Genomic DNA, 27040 nt, shown 5'->3' on the forward strand with positions numbered 1-27040 from the left:
CATAGAAAATAAGATAAGGGCTGGTGAGATGGCTCAGTGGGTAAGAGCACCCGACTGCTCTTCCGAAGGTCCGAAGTTCAAATCCCAGCAACCACATGGTGGCTCACAACCATCTGTAATGAGATCTGACTCCCTCTTCTGGAGTGTGCTGAAGACAGCTACAGTGTACTTACATATAATAAAAAAATAAATAAATCTTTAAAAAAAAAAAAAGATAAATCTCAAAATCCACAAAAAACAAAACCAAATTCCTATCTCTCCCCAGGGAAATTTATTGAATGATTTATAAGCTTTATACAAGTCAAACTGCTACCTGGGAAATCAGTGGAATCAAGGGTTCTGAAAATTGTTTCACCCTACCTCTCTTTAAACACTGTGGGTGATTCATTCCAGAAACACATCGAAAATTCTCTTTATGGGACAAACTAGTCTGATTACACAAAAATCAAAGAAAGGAAACACTGAGCTATTTTTCTTGAAAAGATGTGTGTGTTACCTTTTAAACACTTGAGAGTTTCTGTGCTGCAGACATCCACTCTCATAGTTGACAACTGTTTCTCCTTCAGTTCTATCTGATCTTCTGATCGTTTGTACATCAGCAACTCTTCAATGAGGGCCTGAGACTGAACACAAACCACAGTCAAACTCCATTCATAGGATTACATATTCTCCCCCCCTGGATACATCAGACTAATGACTAGCAAAGCCTTTAAGGGGAAAACAGAAATTGATCTTTAATTCTCATGTCAAACCATACTCTTAGCTATACACTTTTAGGTTCTGGAAGATAGGATCTTACTACATAACCCTGAAACTTGCTCCATAGACCAGGCTGGTCTCAAATGTGTTCCTGCCTCCTGAGTGACAGCATAAGCCTTTCACCACCACAATCAACAAGTTATATACTTTTTTCATCTATGCAGCACATGGGTGCCATAGTGTATGTGTAGAGGTCTGCTGACAACTCCTGCAGGAATCAACTCTCTCCTTTCATGTGTGTTTCAGGAAGCAAATTCAGGTTAGCAGGTTGGTGGCCCTCCCCAGTCCCTAATTATTCAAACTAATTTACAGATATAAGATTAACACTGTAATAAATCCTAACACCCTCCTGACATTTAAAAAGGAGGCTTCCAGATATCAGAACTGCGCACAGAGCGAAGCCAGCAGCAGAGGTGCTGCCAGGCTGTCTCTCCATTAGGAAAGTGGGTAAACTCTAGGCCAACTATTTCTGTTCTGGATTCCCAATGTACACCAGAGCAGAAATGAGTGTAACAGGGACCTGGCTTCAGAGGTGAGTAAATCATCTTTGGCATACTTAGCATATTCTGTAACTTACTCGAAACTCAGCAACAATCTTAGATTTGAGAGCAGCTTTTGGATTCGTGGATGCTGTTGAATGAAATTAAAATTCATTAAGAATACAGCACAAGGACTTAAGCAAATCCAGGAGAACTGAAATGTAGAGTGAAGGGTATACTCTGCAAACATACAGCAGCCATGCATACATAGTCATAATAAAATCCTGCAGGAAATTAACTATGAAATCTAACACTCCTAAATATGGCCAGTAGAAAAATAAACTACTTAGATAAGTCTAACCAACTTACCTCCAACGGACTGAGACCGAGGTAGGTACATGAAGCACCTTCTCCTAGTCTCATCAAGGGTAAGGAAATCTCAGTATCTCAGTGTAAGAGTGTTCAGGAACAAGGCAGCCAATTAATCCTGAGTACTGGCTGGAGAAGATCCTCTACAAATACCAATTCCCATCTGGTTCAATTTGGATTATATTTTAGCTGACTCAGTTCATAGCAACAAAGGTCTAAACGCATTATCACTGTGATTGAACTTTGGCCAAACTGATGGGTCCTGTTGTTCCTAAGCATGCAATGTATGACAAAAGGATGCCAGAGGACTCCCTTAACCATGGTGAGAATCACATGCTTGACGGAGCAAACATCCCAACTCTCTTGTGTCACCTCCCAATTCTCCACTGTCTTTCACCTTCATCCCTCCAAACCTTCCAGTTTCTCCACATTCCTCAGTTTGCCCACAACAGTCTATCGCATGCAGCATTCCGCTCCCTTGATATCATGCTGGGCAAATGGGACAAACACAACAGGAGCTCCAGATAGAGAATGTTTCTGGCCAAAATTGGAGGCCCATGTCTAATGTGGTAGTGTCCCCAAATCTGCAGGCTTTCATGGCTCCCAGAGAAACGCTTCTTAATGCCTAGTCTCCTCTTCCGCTCTGTGGTGCAATGCCAGCTGCCTCTAATTTCACAAATCTTTGAATGTGGGAATTGCCTGGGTACTAGGAAGTATTTTTTTTTCTTCTTTCAATACCCCAACTACTCCTGGATCTTCACTCAATTAAACCCTTTTCTGTATTTCCTTTAATAGTAGTTTTTTTTTTTTTTTTTTTTTAAAAAAAGAAGTAACTTCATGCTGGCTTGATTAGTCTAAGTCACTGGGAGCCTCCCAGGCCTGGGAAACACAAGCTTGCCCATGGTTTAGGCCAGGTACGATGTCAAATGGTCTACATTTTCTTCTGCTCCAAAAGGAGGAGGTAATTTTATGTTAGTTGAGATTTTGTTCCTTACTTTGTGATTTCTTCCACTGCTTATTCGGTTGTTTGTTCAGATTTTCTTTCAGCTGCTTCTGAGTTTTGAAAGTGGTACCTGGAAAACATTGCAGTTTTTGCAGTCTGGCATTATGGGAAGCTGCTCTGTCCACTTCAGTGCCAAAGTTGTAGCATGAAAAAATGCAATCCGTGACTCTGTAGTTTCTTTCATTTCTTTTCTTTCAGTTTTATAAAAACAAAAAACAAAACCAGAAAACACCCACCAAATCTAAGAAGCTATTAAATAAATATAAAAAATATAATTAATGAAACCTCCAACTCTGAAAAAAAAAAGGTCATATTCTAAAAATAAGTTACTTTTGAATAGAACACAAATTCATATGAAGGATTTAACAGCTTCTTAGAAGGTGTGCTTTTAAAACCAAATTCCTGGTGATGGCTTGATAATGGTCACAGTAACAATTATTATCAACTTCTATTTGGTGATTTAATTACTTAAATCTTATATGTAAGAACTAATTTACTTCCACACATACAAACACACATGCACACAAACCCAAGAATAGATATATAACTTACTGCAACTCTAAGTCAAATGGAGATTAGAGTCTACTCAAGCATGCTCACCATCAACTTAAAAGCTATGAAAATATGCCCAATCTTTCTCCAACAGTAAGCAGACAGAGCAGAATTTATTACACATAACCAATGAATACTTTGAAATACTTAACGAAAGCAAATACAGGAAGAGCCAGATGGGCATCCTCACTTAACATGTTTGCTTTAGCCAGCAGAGACAAAGATCCAACTCCCTGCACCATCCAGTTCTATTTTGAGTGCAAACATTCATACATTTATGTATTCAATTCTAAACAAGTCAATGCAGATTCTTCCACTCCCTTTAGTGTTATACAACAGAAAGGTCTATAAGTATAGACAGAACTGTAAAGACTGACTTAAATTCTTTTAGGAAAGGAACTTACTTAAAGCTTCTCTCAATGCCACAATCATGTCTTCTGGGTACACATTTCGATCTTCCCAGATTTTAAAGATTCGTTCTATAGACTTAGAGACGGATGGATCCCTGGAAGAAAAGCAAAATGTAAAAATGTTGACTTATGGGCTGGGTATGGTAGCACAAGCCTTTGTTTAATCCCAGCACATGGGAGGCAGAGGCAGGTGGATCTCTGTGAGTTCAGTATGGTCTACAAAGCAAATTCCAGGATAGCCAGGACTGATACAAAGACTCAGAAATCAAACACAACACAAAAAGTTGACTTATCCTCAAACTAGAGATTTGTTACATACTCAACAACTTACTATCACCCAAATTTCTTCTGTGTTACATATATTTTTAGTTATGAAAAACGATCTATTTATTTACTTTATGTGTTTTGTCTGCACACATACACACATTGTCACGTATGTGTCCAGTACCCAAGGAGGTCAGAAGAGGGTGATGGATGTCCCAGAACTGGGACTAGGGAAGGTTTTGAGTGTCCTATGGGCACTGGGAACCAAACCTGGGTCCTCTGGAAGATCAGCAAGTACTGAGCCAACTCTCTCGCTTTGTATAGATCTTTAAATAATTTTTCATGCATTATTTATAAGGAAAATGTCCTTATTTAATACTTTTATCAAAGACAAAAATAAGGCTACAGATATATAATAAACTTTGTGATGCTTATGAAATTCAAAGGTCTAGTCAATGGACACCATATCCCCCCGCCGGCAATCCCCCGAGTTTACTCTCCCCTCTCCTTTCCTTTCCTTTTTTCTTTTTCGAGACAAGGTCTCACTCTGTAATCCTGGCTGCTCTGGAACTCACTCTGTACATCAGGCTGTCCTGACAAACACTTTACTTGCCTTTGCCTCCCAACTGTTGTAATTATGTTTGGCATTAAAAGAAATTTAAATCAGGGGTGGGATGGTGGTGGTGCACACCTTTAGTCCCAATGCTTGGGAGGCAGAGGGAAGTGGATCTCTGAGTTCCAGATCATCCTGGTCTAAAGAGATAGTTCCAGGACAAGCAAAGCTATACAGAAAATCCTGCCTTGAAAATTCAAAATAAATAAACCAACCAACCAACCAACAAGTAAAATTTTTAAAATAAATTTTAAGGAAGATTTTGGTCAAAAAACTGAGAGCTTAGTTCTTTCCCTGGAACCCACATGGTGAAATGAGAGAACTAACTCCTGAAAGCTGTCCTCATGAGCTCCATATGCATGCTGTGGTATGGGCACACATACACTAAGTAAATGTAATAACAGATGCGCTGGCGAGCTAACTCAGCAGTTACAAGTACTCACTGTCCTTGCAGAAGACCCACATGGGGCTTACAACTGTCTGTAATTCCCGTCCTAGAGGATCTAGTCTCCACTGACACAAGTCATGCATGTGGTCTGTGTACACACACACACACACACACACACACACACACACACACACACACACACATGTATAGGCATACAATCATACACATAAAAATTTAGCCGGGCAATGGTGGCGCACGCCTTTAATCCCATCACTTGGGAGGCAGAGGCAGGTGGATTTCTGAGTTCGAGGCCAGCCTGGTCTACAGAGTGAGTTCCAGGACAGCCAGGGCTACACAGAGAGACCCTGTCTCCAAAAAATCATAAATAAATAAATAAATAAATAAATAAATAATTAAAAAAATTAGCAAATCAAAACAAAGAACAGAGAGCTGGGAAATTTCATAGTGACACAGCACTGGCCTACCAAGTATCCATACACAAGGCCCGGTTTTACATCTTCAACACCAAAACATGAATACAAAAACCAAAATAACTGCACTAGGACGAAGAAACACTAAGGTTTTCTTCCTTAAGGTTTCCTGAGCACTAACCATGAATCAGCTCCACCCTACAACACTAACTCTGAGAAACGGATGCCAGCCTCTCACTCACAGGTAGGCATGCACACACACACAAAAGAAAGGCCAATAAATCTAAAGAGAACACCTCAACACAGGAAAACAAAACAAAACAAAACAAAGAAAACAAACAAGTCAATGAGCTGGGCATGGTGGAAAGAAAAGAAAAAGGAGGGATTGAACTGATATGATCTCAAAATGCAAAGTAAGGAGAGAGGATGCGAGAGCACCGACAGACCCACGAAAGGCGACAGAGCCACCATGGTTAAAGCACACCCACCACTCCAGTATTAGAGTAGAAAATTAACCTGACTATGTGGCTCACACCTGTGACTCCAGTATTTGGGAGACAGAGAGAGAAGAATGGCTATGAATCGAGGCTGGGTTGGGCTCCATAGCAAGATACTGTCTTAAAGCAACTAGCGTAGCACACTTCCTGCTTGCATTCTACAGTCTGTGACATTATGTACGTAGAGACACCTAGTGACATATACACAAAACACAAAGCTATACTGAACTTTTATAAAACACTAACCCTGGTGTTTTCTAATTCTTTTCCTTATATTTTTATGCTGAGACTCCTTCATTATTTAAAAAAAAAATCTATAAGTGAAGAACACTAAAAATTAAACTATGAATGAATCCAGAGAAAGATAAGAATGAGCTACTACCTCCTATGCTCACCCCATTTTTGCTTTTTTGAAACGAGGTCTCAAATTTAAAAGTTTCACCTTCCCCGCTCCCCAGATGCTGAAATTAAAAACAAACACCATTACACTTGTCCAATAACACAATATTTTACTTGGGTCTTTAAATATGCACAATTTATGTTTTTGTTAATAAGTGCAAAAACAAGAAAATAAAAATTAAAAAATTAATCCCCAAGTACAATACAGATTTACTTACTTCACTAGAGCAGCTGCTTCAGGAAGCACATCAGCAAATGATTCACGAAATATGATTGCATTTTTCCGTTTACAATTCTGTATGACATCATTGGCAAGATAAAAGAGATTCAAACGATGGGGATATGTAGCTGGAGAGAAGAGATAAAAAAAAGTCATTAACTTTTCCCAAATATACTGTTTTCAAACAGCTAACTTTTAAAAACCTCCATGCTGTTACTTTGTGCTTATGGGTGCCTTGCCTGCTTGTATGCACATCACCCACATGCAGTGCCTACGGAGGCCAGAAAGGAACTGAAAAGCAGCCAGTGCTTCCAACCTGAGCATCTCTCCAGCCTCACGTAATTGCTTTTACATGGACTAATTACATGGAGGGGGTAATAAGAAATTAACTAATGGATAATTTATTAAATGCACCGAAAAACCCTTAACTATTTGAGGTTAAATTTGTGTTCAAGGTACTCTTCCAAGTAGACTACCTCATTCTGTAGACACTTGGCACTAAAGAAAAAAAAAATCCATTAAAGAAATTAAAACAAGAAGCTAACCACCAAAAAAACAAACAACCCAATTAAAAAATGGAGTATAGAACTAAACAGAGAATTCACAACTAAGGAATTCGAATGTCTGAGAAACACTGAAAAAAAAAGTTTAAAGTCCTTAATGATCAGGGAAACGGCAAATTCTACCTTCACCGATCAGAATGACTAAGATCAAAACCTCAGGGCCACCTATTGACAAGGATGTGGAGAAAGAGGAACACTCCTCCATTGCTGGTGGGATTGCAAACTGGCACACCACTCTAGAAATTAATCTGGAAATAGATCTACCTGAAGACCCAGCTATATCACTCTTGGGAATATACCCAAAAGATGCCCCACCAGGCCATAGGGGCACGTGTTCCATTATGTCCTTGTTTGTGATAGATAGCCAGAGCTAGAGACAGAAGAATGGATGTACAACATGTGGTTCATTTGCACAATGGAGCACTATTCAGCTGTTAAGAATGAGGACATCTTAAGTTTTGCAGATAAATGGATGGAACTAGAAAAAATCCTGAGTGAGGATATCTCAGACCCCAAAGGACATCCATGGTATGTACTCACTAATAAGTGGATATTAGCCAAAAAGCAGAATACCCAGGATACAGTGCACAGAACTCAAAAAGGTCAATAAGCCGATACCTCAATCCCACTCGGGAGGGTGAAGAAAGCAATCACAAGGTGGGGAGGAAGGGAGGGAGACTCATGAGGGGGAAAGGGGCCAGGGAGGGAAAAAGGGGAACACTATCAGGTATTGGGGGGGGACCGAAGCCCCTGAGGGCCAGCAGAAAGAATGGAAACAGGCAACCTCAGGAGGTAGGAGGTGGGGGGACCCTCCAGAATGTACCAAAGACCTAGGAGGTGAGAGACTCTCAGGACTCAAAGGGAGGGACCTTAGATGAAATGCCCTACAGTAGGGAGAGGGAACTTGCAGAGCCCACCTCCAGTAGAAAGACAGGAGGACATCAAGTGAGAGATAAGGTTGCCATCTCACAATCAAAACTCTGACCCATAATTATTCCTGTCTGAAAGAACTGCAGGGACAAAAATGGAAAAGAACCTGAGGAAAAGGAAGTTCAGCCACAAGCCCAAAGCGGGATCCAGCTCAGGGGGAGGCCCCAAGACCTGATACTATGACTGAGGCTATAGAGTGCTCACAAAAAGGGACCTACCATGACTGCCCTTCAAAAGACCTAACAAGCAGCTGAAAGAGTCAGATGCAGATATTTACACCCAACCAATAGACAGAAGCTGCTGACCCTTGTAGTTGAATTAGGGAAAAGATGGAAGAAGCTGAGGAGGAGGGTGACCTTGCAGGCTCAATTTACCTGGACCCCTGAGATCTCTCAGACCCTGAACCACCAACCGGGCATCATACAGTAGCGGATATGAGGACCTCAACACACATACAGCAGAGGACTGCCAGGCCTGGGTTCAGTCAGCGAAGATGAACCTAACCCTCAAGAGACTGGAGGTCCAGAGAATGGGAAGGTCTTGTGGGGTGGAGAGTGAGGATAGGGACATCCTCATGGAGATAGGGAGGTAGGGATGGGGGACAGTTAGAGGGTGGGCCAGGAGGGGGATACAATCTGGATTGTACAATTAATTAATTAATTAATTAAACCAAAATAAAATAGTTTCCCCAAATATTTGTGGAGACAAAGAAAGAAAGAAAGAAAGAGAGAGAGAGAGAGAGAAAGAAAGAGGAAGGGAAGGGAAGGGAAGAAAAAAGAAAAGGAGAAAGAGTTGAACGAACTTGTACAAATAGCAAGATTAGAAGAAAACTAATCTTGTACAACACTGACCTCAAACCAGAAAATAACTGCAAATCATGTTTAATAGTATTCCATATACAGATCCTTAGATCAACCAATCCAGACACTTCTCACAAAACATTTAAGTGCCTCCATTTGCTGGCTGAAGCTATTTGAAATATCTGAATGTTCTGGGCATAATTTGATTCCAGGTTTACACGAAGGCTAAGCTTTTCAAAGACTCAACCCACCTAAGGTTCACTGTTAAAATGCTGGGCAATTCTAACATTCACCTGGACGACCCAAGTTCTACAGTCACTCAGGCTCCTCACCTCACACTCATTGCCTTCTAGGATCTGCTCACACAGCCCTGTCTCTGACCACACTCACCCATTCCCATTCTACCATTCTACAACCTCAGACAGCAGTCCATGCTCTCTACCTCCTCCATCTCCTTCAGAATTCATTTATTTCTAAGAATTCCACTGCATTTGATACATTATTTAAATTACTCTTACCAAAACCCTCATTTTCTTTTCCTTTTCTACCTAATTTAGCTTTCTAGTACAAAACCCTAAGTCTGGATGAGTCTAAATGAATGCTTTTCCTGTACCTTTCTTTTGTTTTTTAAAATTACATTTATTATTTTTCCTTATGTGTGCTTGGCATGCATGTATACATACAATGTGTGTATACATCATGGATGCAAATACATCAACAATGTGTACCACCTCTCTAGAACCTTCTTGTCTGATTTTTGTTTTAATTTGTGTTGAGACAAGGTGTGCAGATTTGAATGAGAATGGCCCTTATAGGCTCATAGATCTGAACACTTAGTCACCAGGGAGTGGAACTCTTTGATAGGATTAGAAGGATTTGGAAGTGTGTCACAGTAGGTGGGCTTTGAGGTCTCAAAAGTTCTTCAAAATCCTATACTAGGCCCAGTTTCTCTGTTTCTGTGTGTGCGGGTCTCTCTGTCTGCTGATCACGATGTAACTCTTGGCTACTTTACCACCACTCCTGCCTGTCACCATGTTCTCTGCCATGACAATAGTGGACAAAAGCTTCTGACACTGTAAGCAAACTCTTAACTAAATGTTTTCTTTTATAAGAAAGAATTTCCTTGGTCATGGTGTCTTGAGCACAGGGTCTCACACTATGTAGGGCCTGGGATTTGCTGTGTAGACCAGACTACCTTCCAACTCTGGGGATCTGTCTGCCTCTACCTCCGGAGTTCTGTTCTGTTTCTGAGGCAGGGTCTTGAAAAGCCCAAGGTGGCCTCAAATTCCTGATCCCCAGAACAACCTGACCCCACCTTCCAAGTACTGAGTTTACAGGTATGTGCTGCCACAGTCTGCTGTACCTCTAATTCTGCTGTTAGATTCTACTAAAGGAAAAGTACACAAGAAGGGGACTAATGTCCTACGAATGAGCCCATTCTGTAACAGCTCCTCCTTCAGCAGTGCCTTCTCTCACTTGCTCTAAGAGGTATTTCACAATGTACCACCCAGGACTCTATGACACAGATCTCTCACTCTTGGGACATAAGCATACATGCTATTTTATACACAAAGTAGCATTAAATGAGAATTATCTTCTCTAAAGAACATGTGCAGCATCCCCATCCCATTACCTAGAGGCATCCTGACTCGCTCAGTGGAAGCCCAAAAGAGTGAACAACTCAAGTTTCAAACAAAACAAAGACAGACCAGCAGCAGCAGCAGCAGCAGCAGCAGCAGCAGCCCCAGCCCCAACCATCAAATAAACAAATAAAACACCTTGCTAGGCCCGTGTGGGGGTAGGCACCTGTATTCCCAGCCTGGGGAGTGAACAAAAGCAGGAGGATTAGGACTTGAGAGTCATTCTAGTAACACATACCAAGTTTCAGGTTATCCTGGGGTACAGGAGGAAAAGTATATACAAGCTCTTTGTAATATTCTTAAAGTATTTTTAAAGTTTGAACTAAATGCTTGGATTACAAGCATGAGTTTGAATTTCAAACTTCAAGAATAACTTCCCTATATGCTATATTTGATTTGGTTTTCACCCTGTCTTACCCCATCAAGAACTTTAAGCCCCACAAAGTGGATGTGGTTAGACACCAACATAAAAGCCTCCATCTTACTGCCTCTCTGATACCTGCAGGCGTATGGAACACACATATTTAGGCTCTTACACACAGTAGATACACAAACAAATCTTTTTTTTAAAAAAATAAGTGGGGGCTGGAAAGATGGTTCCTTGGTTAAAAGCATCAGTTGTTCTTTTAGAGGACCCAAATTAGTTCCCAGCTCACAAAAGTCCCAGGAGACCCAATGTTCTTTTCTGGCTTTTGTAGACACAAATAAGGCCCAGAGACAAACATACAAGCAAAATACCCATATACATTAAAAACAACAACACTTTGGCCTGACAGTGGTGGGGCATGCCTTTAGTCCCACCACTTGTGGGGCATCTCTGAGTTTGAAGCAGGTCTGTCCTACATACAGAGTGAGTTCCAGAACAGCCAGGGCTACAAAGAAAACCCTTGTGTCACACACACACACACACACACACACACACACACACACACACACACGAATGAATGAATGAATGAATGAATGAATGTTTTAAGTGGCCAAGGACAAAGGCAATTAAACAGAAAGAAATCTGGGGCCATACAGAAATACTAATAAAGAAATTGAAAAACAAGAATTATCTTTACAAAGACAAAGACAATTCTTCCTAAGTTGGTGTTCCAAGAATCAAAATATTTAACTGTTTACTGATGAATGAAATACTATTACATTATATATTCTCACATTTTAACAAGACTTTAAAAAAAAAGCTGAGTGTGTTGGCACATGCCTTTAATTCTAACACTTAGGAGGCAGAGACTCAAATGGATCTGTGAGTTCAAGGTCAGCATGGTCTACAGAGTGAGTTCCAGGACAGACAGAGGTACATAGAGACCCTACCTCAAAAAAAAAAAAAAAAAAAAAAAAGTGAATGAATAAATGAATGAATAAATAAATAAATAAATAAATAAATATTATGGGTGTTGTAATTAACAAACAATTTCAGGTATTTTCAACTTTAGTGTCACTTATGTAATGGTTGAAAAACTAAGTCCTTAGTAAGTTGATTTTTATATACATTGAAAAGGGGAACAATATTCAACCAAAATTAAAAGTAGTAAAGTGCTGCTACCAGGTGTCATCAAGATAGTTCACTGGGTAAAGGCTCTGGATGCCAAGTTAACAACTCCTTGCATGGCGGGAGAAAAAGGCACCAAATCATTCTCTGACCTCCACACCCCTCCCTCCCTCCTTCCTCCTTCCCAGAGAGAGGTCCTAGCGGGCACTGTGCTTGCTGCAGCAGCATGTGGACCCGAGTCTGATTTCACTGATCCACTGGAAAGCTGGGGGTGCTTAGGTAACCCAGTCCAGTGTTACAGGGCACAGACATGTGGATCCCAGGAGCTTGCAGGGAAAATGGCTTCTGGGAAAGACAAGCCCCAGTTTCAGAGAGAGAGTATCTCGGGGAAGAATGAGAGTAACAGAGTAAAGCACCAGACGTGTTCCCCACACATGTGAAAGCATGCACACATATAAACCACAGATGAGGAGCTGGTGAGATGGCTCAGAGGTTAAGAGTGCCGACTGCTCTTCCAAAGGTCCTGAGTTCAAATCCCAGCAACCACATGGTGGCTCACAACCATCCGTAACAAAAATCTGATGTCCTCTTCTGGAGTGTCTGAAGACAGCTACAGTGTATTTACATATAATAAATAAATAAATATTAAAAAAAAAAATAAACCACAGATGAAAGAGAAAAACAGTCACCAGTCCACCAAGAGTCACTCAAGAACATTTGCTGTGCAGCACAAGTGCAGCTCATAAATTAGCTCAACAGTCAAGAGAAAAGTAGACTCTAAACATCTGCTAAACGAGTTGACTTACTAAATCCGAAAAATGAATGCAACCATTATCCAAAGGTAAGAACTTCAAAAAAAATTTTTAAAAATGGTTCAAATGCTAAACATAAACAAACAAAAACCTTAAAAAGTGTGACAGCCTTGAATCTTAATTTTCTTTACCTTCTACACCACAAAATCCCTAGTCAAAAGCTCTGAATTAAAAAATCATTTATAAACACCTTTTTTTTGGCTTAAAACTCCCCTTTCCCTTCTTTCCCCATTCCTCAACACCCTCCCCTAAGTATACTTACTTCTAACTGGGTGTACTCCTACATGGGCTGAATCCCAGCACTCAGGAGGCAGAGGCAGGTAGATCGGTGAGTCTGAGGCCAGCCTGGTCTACAGAGTGAGGTCTACAGTTATGACTACATGGTGAAAACCCCGTCTCAATACCCCCCCCCCAACACCTTATGCAGTTGAATTACTTGCATTTAGAAAAATCACAGGGGTCAGCATGGCCCCAACAATGGATGAGCCTCGCCCTGGGAAAACCACCATCTTGAGCATGGCAAGTACTCTTCCATTTAATGCCACCCTCCGTTCTACATATTAGTGTTTCCTTAGCTAAGATCTAAAGTATTTGGGAGCAAAGTATCTTTATTGCCCCTCTACTTCTCACAGTGCTAAACACAAACCAAAGCTTTTCAATTTAAATTTGTTGAATGACTGCCCATCACCTTTAGTCTAACTTGTGAGGGAAAAAAACACATTGTATCTTTCCTTTCTTCTCCTCTTCCTTCTCCTCCTCTTCTTTATTTTTGTTTGTTTGCTGTTGTTGGTTGGTTGGGTTTTGTTTTTTGTTTTTTTTTTTATGTTTTTGTTTTTTTCCCAAGACAGGGTTTCTCTGTGTAGCCCTGGCTGGCCTGGAACTCACTCTGTAGACCAGGTTGGCCTTGAACTCAGAAATCTCTGACTCCCAAGTGCTGGGATTAAAATCGTGCACCACCACTGCCTGGCTTCTTTGTTTTTTTTTTAAAGGCAGGATCTATAATGTAGGCTGGCCTGGAACTCACCTCATAGACTAGGCTAGGCTCAAATTAACAGATAGTTGCTTGCTTTTGCTTCCGGGTGCTGGGCTACACCTCTCCCCTTTTTCATTTTCAGTGGAGACTATTAGTATGACCCCAGTGAAGAGAAACCATAATATATATAATATGGCTGATATAAACCCTAAAACATTTCCAATTTAGAATATATAAATTCTCTCTCTCTCTCTCTTTTTTTTTTTTTTTTTTTTTTTTTGGTTTTTTGAGACAGGGTTTCTCTGTGTAGCCCTGGCTGTCCTGTAACTCACTTTGTAGACCAGGCTGGCCTCGAACTCAGAAATCCGCCTGCCTCTGCCTCTCTCTTTTTTTCTTTAAAGATTTATTTATTATATATAAATACACTGTAGCTATCTTCAGACCAGAAGAGGGCATCGGATCTCATTACAGATGGCTGTGAGCCACCATGTGGTTGCTGGGATTTGAACTCAGGACCTCCAGAAGAGCAGTCAGTGCACTTAACTGCTGAGCCATTTGTCCAGCCCCCTATAAATTCTCTTACAAATACCTTGGTAACTGCACTCTTTGCTTACTTTAGGTGTATGGGTGTTTTGCCTGTATTCTTGTCTATATGCCATCTGTGCCTGGTGCCCTCAGAAGCCTAGAGAATGACAGAACTGGAGTAAGACAGCTGTGACACCCCTAAGTGAGTACAGTAATTGAACCCAGGTTCTCTGGAAGAGTAGCCAGTGCCTTCAACCAGAGCCCCCTCTTTTAACTTGGTCTTTGCACTCTGAACGCTTACACGTATCACAAGAACCTAAGAATCTCACTATGCTTTAGAGACTTTCCGTTTCTTTGTCTTTTGTGACAGGTGCACCCTATGTAGCCCTAGCTGTCCTGGAACTCACAGAGCTCTTCTCCTGCCTCTGACCTAAGTGTGCTGGAATCAAAAGCCTCTCAGAATGTTTAATTCAAAATATAATCTTCTTGACTGTGCTCAGCACTGTAGTGGATTGTTTATGCCTTCATGAAAGATGATTTATTTTCCTTTCCACAAAGAAATATTCTTTAAAATTCATTGACTGGGGCTCAATAAATGGCTTAGGGGTTAAGGGCACCTGCTGCTACTGTAGAAGACTCAAGCTTGGCTCCCAGCACCCGCTGACTGCTAACTTCAGATGCAGAGGCTGTGATACCATTTCTGCACTCCTGGACACGAACACATACACATGCCCGAGCAGGCTGAAGAGATGGCTCAGTGATTAAGAGCACTTATTCAGCCGGGCGTGGTGGCGCACGCCTTTAATCCCAGCACTCGGGAGGCAGAGGCAGAAGGATTTCTGAGTTCAAGGCCAGCCTGGTCTATAGAGTGAGTTCCAGGACAGCCAGGGCTACACAGAAAAACCCTGTCTGGGGGAAAAAAAAAGATTATGTGACTCAAAACATGTAAAACTGCAACTTCAGCACTAGTACATGACTGCTAAAGTCTGAGCTGGCAGTGTGCTCAAGTGCTCTGTATGCAGCTAATTCTCTCTACACAACTCTGTCAGATACTACAGACCTCCAGCTCCATTTAGTTTCACATCTGTCTCATCTGTTCTTCCCAAATTCCCTGCCAGACGCAGAGAACCCGTCTTCTGAATTTTTCTCTCCCTCCACCCACAACACCCACCTTGTCAAGCTTGTCACGCTCTACTTCCTAAATACTTCTAGACGTTTTCTCTCTCTTTTATTTCCAACTTTCTTGGTCAGATTATGTAAGAGCCTTCTAACATTTATTTTATTTTATTATTTTATTAGTGTCACTATGAAGTTCAGGCTGGCCTTGAACTCACTCTTATTTTTAGTAACCAATATCAGTTTCAGATACTGCACTTTGCAGTGCTCTTAAATAACAGAATACAGGACTTTCCTCCTTTTATTTGAGATAGAGTCTATGTAGCCCAGGCTGGTCTTAAATCATGCAATCAAGCACAGCCTTCAACTCCTGATCTTCCTTGCCTCCATTCCCTAGTGCTGTGCTCTGTAGATGGGGGCACACCTGGCTTCATAAAATACAGTAATGCTGGTGATATAAAACGGAAGCAGCTTTGTATCTTTCCCACTAACTCACTGCCTAGCTCCAATCTTATTGCTTTGGCTCCCTTGATGCCGATATTACAGCATGCACATCGAGTTTCATTACTTTCTTGGGTTTTTTTTTGTTTGTTTGTTTTGTTTTGTTTTTTAAAAAAATGGGGCCTCACCAACTCTCCGAAGCCAGCCTCAAACTCAGAAATCTACCTGCCTCTGCTAACACAAACGTCTCTTAATTATTCTAATGTCAACTATCCCTAATGTCACTTTTACCACAAATCCTTCCCTCTTTGCCACCCAGCCTAGGAAACTCCCTAGCTCACTTTTCTCCATTGTAGTTACCTTCCCGACTTACAAGTCAAGAGTGTTGGGCCTGCCTCTCTCTCAGTGGTAGAGCCTTTCTGTGCCCAGCATTACAATGCCCTGGGTTTAATCCCGTTACCCCACCTCATAACTCACAGAATATGACCCTAAGGAGAGAGAGAAAGAAAAGGAAAAGGAATCATGATTGCTGGGCAAGGGTTTTGTGCGCTGTGTATTCAGATACTGATGACTGTGCCCAGAGATCTGGTACCAGTCAGGATGGTGGCACTGTCAAGCATCTCCTGTCTCCACGTTGTGTAAAAACTGTTTTCCATCATCTGATTGGTTAATAAAGTGCTGATCAGCCAACAGCTGGGCAGGAAAGAATAAGGTGAGACTTCCAATCCCAAGGAGGTCTCTGGTGAGGATCAAAGAAAAAGATTCACCCTGAGATTGCCAGGGGAGTTTCCATGAGGACACAGATGAAGGCAGGTAACGGGACACATGGCAGGGAAGTAGGCCAGGAAGTCATGGGGGTTAGAACAGCTCAGAACCTGTTCAGCTTAGTGCCTGACGCTTTTAATACATATACCAGGTCTCCATGTCATTTACTTAGGAGATAAAAGGAGTAACAGAAAAGCCCCCTGAATGTACTTTACACAGGATTAGGGCAATCTTTCCTAAGTTAGCCAAGAGAAAATTAAAAGTTCACTCTTCTTTTTCTTTTCTCTTTTTGGAGACAGGATCATGTAGCATAGGTTGACTTCAAACTTATGAAGCCAGAAATGACCCTGAATTCCTCTGCCTCCACTTAAAGTTTAGAAACTGTGAAGTGCTGATTAAACAAATGGTTCTGAGAGGACTATTTACTCAGAAGGGGAGAATGAAGCCGAAGACACTTAAGTCCAATGCAGAAAAGGACAGCACACTAGGGAACTATAAAGGTGACATTTCCAATATGGAAGGCAAAGATATCAAGGCCAAGTTTCAAACAGCTCAACTTAAATAGTTTGAAGATTATAATTCTTTATTCTGAGATACTGTGCTTCTAATTCTAACAGTTTGTAAAACAGTAGTAATTAAACCAATGGTAGCATTTTATGGTCTTTGGTAAAATAAATTGACAAACTTAAGATCTTACACATTAGCCGGGCGGTGGTGGTGCACGCCTTTGATCCCAGCACTCGGGAGGCAGAGGCAGGAGGATTTCTGAGTTCGAGGCCAGCCTGGTCTACAGAGTGAGTTCCAGGACACAGCCAGGACTATACAGAGAAACCCTGTCTCGAAAAACCAAAAAAAAAAAAAAAAAGATTTTACACATTAAAAAAAGAAAAAAGAAAAACTATACTTGATGGGGAAGGTGGCTGATCAGGACTGGCCGGCAAGGTAGTCCTACTTAGATGACTGCCTACTGGCCAAGCAGCTGGCCACTGAGATCCTGTCTTTTACAAAGGAGTGAGGGGAGTCTCCTTAGCAATTAAGGCCTTGGGTTAGACTGTAGACACATACACAGTGGTTCACACCTCCAGTTCAAGAGGTTCTGATGTCATCTTCTGACCTCTGTGGGCATCACATGCACACACACACACACAAAGGCAAATAACTCAAACAAATACATTAAAATGAATCTAAAAAAACAAACCTAGGTTGTCAGTGTCCCAGGATCACCAAGGATGCTCTCTGGATGAAGACTACACAGTGCACCCATACATATGAACAGGCACACACAGAATTTTGTTGAGTACATCTGCAATCCTAGCACTAAAGTATCGAAGGCAGAGGAAATGCTAACAGTTTTTGACCAACATGGGCATAGGTCCTAGTCTCAAAATCAAACATACAAACGGTAGCTTGCCCACATGTTGCTAGGCCTTGTGTTCAATTCCTAGTGCCAGAGAGAGGGGGAGGGAGAGCTCTGAGCGTAAACAAGCAAGAAGCCTGGCTCAACAGGTGCCTCCAAGCCTGGTGACTGGAGTTCCACACAGTGAAAGGAGAGAATAAACCCCTGCAAGTTGTCCTCTCACCTCCACATACATGCCATAGCACAAGTGCACACAAGCACACATACACAAATAAGTAACTGTAGACATCCTGTGCCTAGCCCAGTCTGATAAGTGTAGTTCTTACCCTTCATCAATAAAGCATCTTTCAGCAACATAAGGAACTGTGGGTTGCCCAACCAATACATCTACAACACAATTCCTACACCTAAGGGTCAGGGAAAATCAAGAAAGAAGGGTAGAAAGATTTTTAAGAGCCAGAGGCAGTCCCAGCACTTGGGAGGCAGAGGCAGGCAGATTTCTGAGTTGGAGGCCAGCCTAGTCTATAGAGTGAGTTCCAGGACAGCCAGGGATACACAGAGAAACCCTGTCTCGAAAACAAACAAACAAACAAACAAAAAGAGCCAGAGGCATAAAATATCTATTGCTAGATAATGTCTTCTAGGTATGACAGGGAAAATGAACCAATAAAATTTTAGATAGACAGACAAATGCTTGCCTAAACAAGACCAGCATGATGACAACACAGTTGATTTGCCAGGTTGGGCAGCAAAAATTCTCCATGGTCCCACCCCAGATGAAGAGATACAGGTGGTCAGTGGCTACTGAGACAAGAAAAGTTAGTTCTCTCCATGTATGAGCTCCCAAATAACAAGTCTAGTTCCAAATGACCAGTCCTAGACATGTACATAGGAGCAACACTAACTGGAGTGTGCATATGCACAGACACACAACAATAATCATTGACCAAAAATTTGGAAAGGGGCATGGGAAGAGTCTGGAGGGAAAGCAGGACTGGGAGTGACTATGAAGTTGTTACAGTGGTCTGAATGCTTGGCCCAGGGAGTGGCACTAGTAGGTGGTGTGGCCTTGTTGGAGGAAGTAAATCACTTTGGGGGTGGGCTTTGAGGTCCTCCTCTTAGCTGCCTGAAAGTCAGTCTTCTCCTTTCTTTAGATTATGAGGTAGAATTTGGGCTGGTGAGATGGCTCAGTAGAAGACCCTACTGCTCTTCCTAAGGTCCAGAGTTCAAATCCCAGCAACCACATGGTGGCTCACAACCATCCGTAACAAGATCTGACTCCCTCTTCTGGTGTGCCTGAAGACAGCTACAGTGTACTTACATATAATAATGAGGTAGAATTTTTGGCTCCTTCTCTAGCACCATGTCTGCCTGCACACTGCCATGATTCCTGCCATCTGCCATAATGAAAATGGACTGAACCTCTGATCCTGTAAGCCAGCTCCAATTAAATGTCCCTTATAAGAGTTTTCTTGGTCATGGTATCTCTTCTCAGCAATGGAAACCCTAAGACAGCTGGACAGCTGTCATAGATAGATAGATCTTGGTTCCCCCCTGCAGTAATTCTCTGCAGATAGATAGATAGATAATTAAGGGGCTGGTGTTGCAGAATATCTGCTCATACTGTGAACCCCCAAGACTGTGTTATTTATTGAAAAAACCTGTTTCTAGTTGTGGTGTGGCTCAGTCCTTAGTACACACCTTTAATCTCAAACAATGAAGGTAAAGTTAGTTTGCAGAAGGAAGCAGTCATGTTTGAAAGTGATGACTAAGTGAGTGGCAGACAAAGTGATGGGTCAGAGAAAGACTTGACAGGCAGAACAGACAGCACGGGTCTCATGAGGAGGGGGAAGGGGAGGTTCTTGAGGGGCCGAGCAGAGCAGAGCAGAGCAGAGGAAGGCAGTGTTACTTAGAGAGTTTTACAGAGACCAGTTGAAGGGAGAACAAGCTAGACTCAGGTAAAGAAAGAACGAACCAGAGAATGAATAGGAGAAGACTAGAAGAGGGGACTGGAGAGATGGCTCAGCACTTAAGAGCACTCACTGCTCTTCCAAAGGCCCTGAGTTCAATTTACACCAACCACATGGTGGCTCACAACCATCTGTAATAGAATCTGATGCCCTCTTCTGGTGTGTCTGAAGACAGCTACAGTGCACTCATACACATAAAGTAAATAAATTAATTAATTAAGAGAGAAGACTAGAAGAGAACACCAGAGTTAGTTTGTGGCCAAGCAGAGCAATTCAGGAGGCCAAGAGAGAGAAGCTAGATTGAACCAGTCAGCTTGGAGAGGAGTATGAGCCATGACTTCGAGCTAAATCAGCCAGCCAGAGATCAGACAGAACTAGGAAGGAGTGAGTTTATCCAGCAGCAATTCTCATAGGCTTGAAAATATTCTAGGCCTAGATAAGATTGTACAGAGGCTAGAAGCTTTCAGTACTAGGCCTCTAACTAAGGATATAAGCCTCCAATATGACAATTATATCAGGTGAAAGATACTTTTACAGGCTGGAAAGCTTTGTTCTTGCATAGGATCCAGGTTCGGCTCCCAGCACCCCCACGGTGGCTCACAGCCATCCATAACTACAGTTCCAGGGAAACTGACACCCTTTCCCGACCTCTGCAGGCTCCCGGGAAAGATGTGGCACACATATATACATGCAGGCAAATCACTCATGCACATAAGGTTTAAAAATTGTTTTTAAGAAAACAAACTTATTTTTAAAAGGGAAAAGCTGGGGGATATGGCTCAGTGGTAGAATACTTGCTTGGCATGACAAGATTCTAGATTGGACTCTCAATACCACTAAATAAATAATAAAATGTGAATTGTAAATTATGCCAGGAATGGTAGTACAGGCCTTTATTTCCAGTTCTCTAGAGGCAAAGGCAATGGATCTCTGAGTTCAAGATCAGACTGGCCTACACAGTGATTTCCAGGCCAGAAGAAGCTACAGTGAGACCTTGTCTCAAATTAATTAACAAACAAACGAATCCATGGTAAATTACATTGTGCTTAACGGCATCTCTGCCCGTGGAAGGCAAAAGCAGGAGATTCACCAGCTCAAGGCTGTCCTCAGCTACAGGGAGGTGAAGACAGCTTGGGCCACAGGAGAACTTGTCTCAGAAGAAAACAATGACATAAAAAAAAAAAAAAGATTTTATTTCTGTGGAACACTGTAACTTTTTGTTTGTTTGGCTTTGGTTTTGAGACAGAGTTTCTCTGTGTGGCCTTGGCTGTGCTGGAACTCTGAATGCTGGATGCTAAGATAAAAGCAAGTACCATTATGCCTGGACAGTGCAACTAGCGGTCTCAAAAGATTCAAAGTCCATGATGGCAACCCTCAAGGACCAAGGAAGAACACCAGGTGCCCCAGAACAAGATTACAGTTGCTGGGGTTGGTGCTGTTGGCTGAAGGACTTGGCGGATGAGCTTGCCCTTGTTGACGTCATGGAAGACGAGCCAAGGGGAGAGACGATGGATCTCCAGCATGGCAGCCTCTTCCTTAAAACACCAAAAACTGTCTCCAGCAAAGACTGTAGTGTGACTGCGAACGCCAAGCTGGTCAACATCACGGCAGGGCCGTCAGCAAGAGGGAGAGAGCCGACTCAACCTGGTCCAGTAAAACGTGAACATCTTCAAGTTCATCACTGCCAACATCGTGAGGCACAGTCCACACTGCGAGCTGCTGATTGTCTCAAATCCAGTGGGTATCTTGACCTACGTGGCTCGGAAAATCAGTGGAAGTAGCTGCAATCTGGAATCAGCTCGGTTCCATTACCTGATGGAAGAAAGGCTGGAGTTCACCCGCTGAGCTGTCTCAGGTGGGTCCTGAGAGAACATGGCGACTCCATTGTGCCTGTGTTTCGTGGTGTCTCCCTGAAGTCTCTGAACCCAGAGCTGGGTAGTGATGCAGATAAGGAGCAGTGGGAGGAGGTTCACAAGCAGGTGGTTGACAGTGCGTATGAGGTGATCAAGCTGAGAGGTTACACATCCTGGGCCATTGGCCTCTCAGTGGCAGACTTGGTCAAGAGCATAATGAACCTTAGGCAGGTGCATCCCATTTCCACCATGATTAAGGGTCTCTATGGAATCAGTGATGATGTGTTCCATGTATCCTGGGACAAAATGGAATCTCGGATGTTATGACTGACTCCTGAGGAAGTAAGTGGCCTGCCTGAAGAAGAGTGCAGACACCCTCTGGAGAATCCAGAAGAAGCTGCAGTTCTAGAGTCTTCCCAGTGTCCTCGCACTTTACTGTCCAGGCAGCAGCAGGGTTTCTGTGGAGACCTCACCCTTCTCATCTGAGTTGTAGTTAGTACAACGGTGTTGAGGTGGTCTGCGGAAAAATCTCAGTCCCCACAGCTCTGCCCTGCTGTTAGGTGGTACTTGTGTAGTGGTAACCTGGTTAGTGTGACAGTCCCACTGTCTCCAAGACACACTGCCAACTGCTTGCAGGCCTTGATCATTCTGTGAGCCTGCTTCATTGTTGTGCTATGCACTCTCAGCAAACACGCTTAGGCCAACGAGTTCCCAGTAGGCTCCAGTGTGTAAGTCCACTATGCATATATATGTGTTTGTTTGTTTGTTTTTTGAGACAGGGTTTCTCTGTGTATCCCTGGCTGTCCTGGAACTCACTTTGTAGACCAGGCTGGCCTCGAACTCAGAAATCCGCCTGCCTCTGCCAACTGGCGACTCCATTGTGCCTGTGTGGCGTGGTGTCTCCCTGAATTCTCTGAACCCAGAGCTGGGTAGTGATGCAGATAATAGAGTGCTGGGATTAAAGGCGTACGCCACCACACCCGGCTCACTATGCATATCTTGTGCATAACTGTTCTACAGGCTATTGTATATATTACGGTGTCTGTAGTGTACATTGCAATATTATATATTATAGTGTATATTGAAATGTAAGATCTGCATATGGATGACTGTACCAACCACTCAAGTGTCATGCCAATGAAAACACCAAATAAACCTTGAACAGTTAAGGAAAAAAACCTAGAAAGTGAACTAAGTCATGGAAGTAAAACAGAAGGAGAAATACAGATTAGGGGGATAGACCATAATCCAACTAGCAGTAACATTTAAAGCCAGCACTTATTATTTAGTTTATTTCATTAAGAACCATCTACCTGTGTCAGTAGCCTTGGTGATGTGCCTTCCCAGCACATGGGAGGCAGAAGCAGATGGAACTTCTGACTTTCAAGCTAGCACAGAGAGACCCTGTTTCAAACAAGCAAGAAGCCTCTACTTCTCAACCCAGTGAGGGGCACAGCTATAATCCTAGTGCTTAGGAGGTTGAGGCTGGAGAATCTAAGTTCAAGGCCACCCTAGGCTACACAGAGAAAGCCTGTCTTAGAAAAGTGGGGCAGTTTAAAAAAATCTTTATCTTATCTTGAAAGCTGTAACGTTTCAAAGCACAAAGAAATAGCTGCTTTTCTGAGAGAAATAGCTAGTTTCTACCTCTTTCTGTACAAGATGTGTTTACCTGTTCTCTAACTAAACTCTATGGGGGTGCTGGATTCTGTAACACTACAAAACACTACCTACTGCTCCTTTCTGATGATAGATGACCAGTCAGTCTAGCTGTTGGTTTGTATTTTTATAACTCTTCGGATGTTTTTACTAGAATCTTAGAGGCCCTTCTACAAATTAAATTTCACATGCACTTAGCTATCACCATTAAACATTTTTTGTTTTTAGACTTTTTTTAAAAATTTATTTATGTGTGTGTTTGTGGGGGTTAATGGGTAACAGGTGCGGGTAGTACTTGTACAGCCCAGGTGAGTGCTCTAGACCTCCTGGAATTGAAACTACAGATACCTGTGAGCCACCAGCCATCATGTGGGAGTTGAGAACCAAACTTGGGTCCTCTGGAAGAGTAGTCGTGCTCCTAACCAGCCCCACAGTCAAATTTTTACAATAATTCCAAACCTCCCTGCTGAACTTTTTTAGAAGTACTGCTGCTAAATAATAATCACTTGGTTAACAAAAGCCTAAGAGGGAAAGTAATTTGGATATTAATTTGTACATGACAGGAAGCCAGACATGGTGGTGCACAGCTTTAATCCTGACTCTAGGGAGGCAGAAGCAGGTACATCTCCAATAGATTCACTGAGTAGAAGCTGTTGCAGAGCTTAGTCATAAAGTTAGTATTACATGGGTTCGGTTCCCAGCACTCACATGGTAGCTCACAGCCATCAATAGTAACTCCAGGGGCTGGTGAGATGGCTCAGTGGGTAAGAGCACCCGACTGCTCTTCCGAAGGTCTGGAGTTCAAATCCCAGCAACCACATGGTGGCTCACAACCATCCGTAACGAGATCTGGCGCCCTCTTCTGGAGTGTCTGAAGACAGCTACAGTGTACTTACATATAATAAATAAATAAATCTTAAAAAAAAAAAAATAGTAACTCCAGCTCCTCTTCTGACTTCTGTAAGCACCAGGCACATGTGGCACACACATATACATGCAAGTAAAAAACAAAACAAAACAAAAAACCCTCACACACATAGAATAAAATCAGTCTAACAAACTGAGCTATATCACTTGTTCCTGTTTAAGTTTGTAAAAGATTATTCTGGTTGCTGCAGAAATAAAGATACCAGAAGCAAGGGAACATCCCATGGTGCCCTAATAAATAAATATAACTTAAAAAGTTAAAAGCCAAAAGAACAGAAAAACACTAAGTTCCTGAGCTAGAGTATGCCTGATGAGTTAAAGGAACAATGTGAAACATTCGTGGCTGGAAAACTGTTAAGATAGGCCTTCATTCAGAGTTTATGATGGGATAGAGGGTAAAGGGATTTTTTTTAAAAAAGGTTTGTTATTTATGTATATGAGCATGTCTTAGTGTGTACATGTGCCTGTGCATGAATGTGCCCATAGAGTCCAGAGGACAGAATCAGATCTGTCAGAATTAGAATGTCAGAAGACTGTGAGCCACCTGACATGGGAACTCGGATCTCAACTCAGGTCCCCTGGAAGAGCAACAAGCACTCTTACCCACTGAGCCATGTCCCCAATCCTCCCTTTGAACGTCTGTATCACCTTTTTTTGTCTGAGTGTGTTAGGTTCCTGGAGATACAGATAATATTTTTTCATGTTTCTTGGCAATGTTTCAAAAACATGAAGCACTTTCTTTCTTTCCCTCATACTTGAGGATGGATCTCAGTGTGAGAACTCCACCACTTACTTCATAGTCAGTCCCTGCCCAAGCATGAAACTTAATTATTATGTCTAGAATATATGAAGCATGTTTTCTGTTCTGGTATGTAGCCCGGGCTGGCTGCAAATTCACAGTCCTCATGTCTCAACTTCCCAGGTAATATGGTGACTTTAAACATTACTGTGAATGCACTAAAACAAGGTCAAATGGTGAATTTTACAGCCATGAATTGTATCTCGAGGTATCTTAAAAAGCAGACATCCACAAATTTAACATATTCAAAACTAAATTTCTAATATATCTTTCAAAATCTGTTCCATTTGCAACCTTCACCAGTAACCACTAATTCTTTGTAGTCACTGAGGCAAAACTCAAAGACATTTCAAATTACTCTCCTTACCCCAGATCGAATCCATCCAACACTATGCAATATCCCTGTATGGAATGATTTTTATGAAATTTATCATTCCTTATAATGAATATATAACTATAAAAGTAAATCTTGTTGGCAGGTGTCATGACTCTGCATTTCAAATTCTGCATTCAGAAAGCTGAGACAGGAAGAATGCTGTTAAATTTGAGGCCAGCCTGAATTACATAGTGAATTCAAGGCCAGACTGGGCTATATGACACAATATTAATTAATATAAAGATCTGGTTAGATCTACCTGGAAAACACAAGGTTAGTCCAAGCCGCTAACATTGTACACAGATTACAGTGGTCATCTAACTAGTGTCCTTGTTTCTGCAGCAACCAGAATAATCTTTCACATACTTAAATCAGGGACAAGTGATATAGCTCAGATTGTTAGATTTTATTCTATGTGTTGTGAGTATTTTACCTGCATGTATATGTGTGTGCAACATGTGCCTGATGCTTATGTAAGCCAGAAGAGGCTGTTGGAGCCCCTTGAACTGAAGTTATTATTAATGGTTGTAAGCTACAATGTGAGGTACTGGGAACCGAAGCCATGTCCTCTGCAAGAGCAACAAGTACTCTTAACTGCTGAGCCATCTCTCCAGCACCTACAGCTCAGTTTGTAGAATGCTTGTGTAGCATTCATGATATCCTACATTCTATCACAGTCACACAGCAGTAAATCCTAGCACTTGGGAGGCAGAAAGATCTTTAAGCTTAGAAAGGGCTATGTAGACCAGCCAGAGCAAGCGGAGTTGGCTGGAGCGAGCAGAGGTCCTGAATTCAAATTCCCAGCAACCACATGAAGGCTCACAACCATCAGTACAGCTACAGTTTGCTCATTTACATAAAATAAATAAATCTTAAAAAAAAAAAAGAAGAAAAACAAGGGGCTACGTAAGACTCTGTCTTAAAAAACAAATGAACATCAGCATATATTCAGCTCTTGGTTGGTTCAATCAATTACACAAACACACACTATCATAAATCAGATGATCCTCCTCTGCTCAATGGCTTTAAGTATAAAAGTCCTAGGCTAAGGATATGGCTCAATTCATAGAGGATTTGTAGAATTCACAAGGCCGAGGGTTCAATCCTCAGCAGCACATAGATTGGACACAGTGGTATATGACTGCAATCACCACTCAGGACTTGGATGCAAGAGGATCAGAAATTCAAAGTCATGCTCAGCTACAAGGTAAGTGTGAGGCCAGCCTAGGTTACACGAGAGACTGTTTAAAACAAAAACAAAGGCAACAACAATAAAAACAAAAAGCAAAATCCAAAGTCCTTCAAGTTCCTATTAAGACCTTTGATGAGAGGTCCCAGCATCCATATGGTAGCTCACAAACATCTGTAATTCCAATTTCAGGAGATCCTTGTCCTTGTCTGGCCTCCACAGATAACAGGCAAACATGTGGTACAAATGCACACATGTAGACAAATACTCAAACACATATAAATAAAATCTTTATATACAAATATATCACACTATACCAAACAAATGTGTACAGTTATTTATAATTTTAAATACACTGGAAATAATTATTGGGAAAGTAGATATAGAGTGAAGTGACTTGATGTACCTTGCAGCTGGATGCTGTGGCCACTCCTCTCAGTCTAGCTACTTAGGAAGCTAAGATAAGCGG

General features: G+C 41.9%; 1 protein-coding gene, 1 non-coding gene and 1 pseudogene across 9 annotated transcripts in view; 1 reads left to right on the plus strand and 2 right to left on the minus strand.

Annotated features, from left to right (window-relative positions):
• The window catches only part of Rprd2 (regulation of nuclear pre-mRNA domain containing 2), a 59874-nt gene that overhangs the window by 23847 nt on the left and 8987 nt on the right, over window positions 1-27040 (minus strand). For 4 of the 8 annotated variants that reach the window (XM_030252863.1, NM_001368178.1, NM_001368180.1 and 1 more), the window contains exons 2-6: window positions 6383-6512; window positions 3567-3667; window positions 2603-2680; window positions 1337-1389; window positions 497-623 (exon numbers count right to left, since the gene is read on the minus strand). In XM_030252863.1, coding sequence (XP_030108723.1) covers window positions 497-623; window positions 1337-1389; window positions 2603-2680; window positions 3567-3667; window positions 6383-6512 — 489 coding nt within the window. Of the gene's footprint in view, window positions 1-496; window positions 624-1336; window positions 1390-2602; window positions 2735-3566; window positions 3668-6382; window positions 6513-27040 lie in introns of all 8 variants that reach the window. The other 4 variants (NM_001368179.1, XM_011240267.3, NM_001368181.1 and 1 more) reach the window with 2 other exon arrangements.
• Gm26361 lies at window positions 13005-13164 on the minus strand. Its single transcript, XR_003954840.1, has one exon. It is a non-coding gene; the product is annotated as a U1 spliceosomal RNA (small nuclear RNA).
• On the plus strand, window positions 21100-22802 carry Gm17815 (predicted gene, 17815; annotated as a pseudogene).

The sequence above is a fragment of the Mus musculus genome, chromosome 3, assembly GCF_000001635.26.
Source record: "Mus musculus strain C57BL/6J chromosome 3, GRCm38.p6 C57BL/6J".
Taxonomy (NCBI): Eukaryota; Metazoa; Chordata; class Mammalia; order Rodentia; family Muridae; genus Mus; species Mus musculus.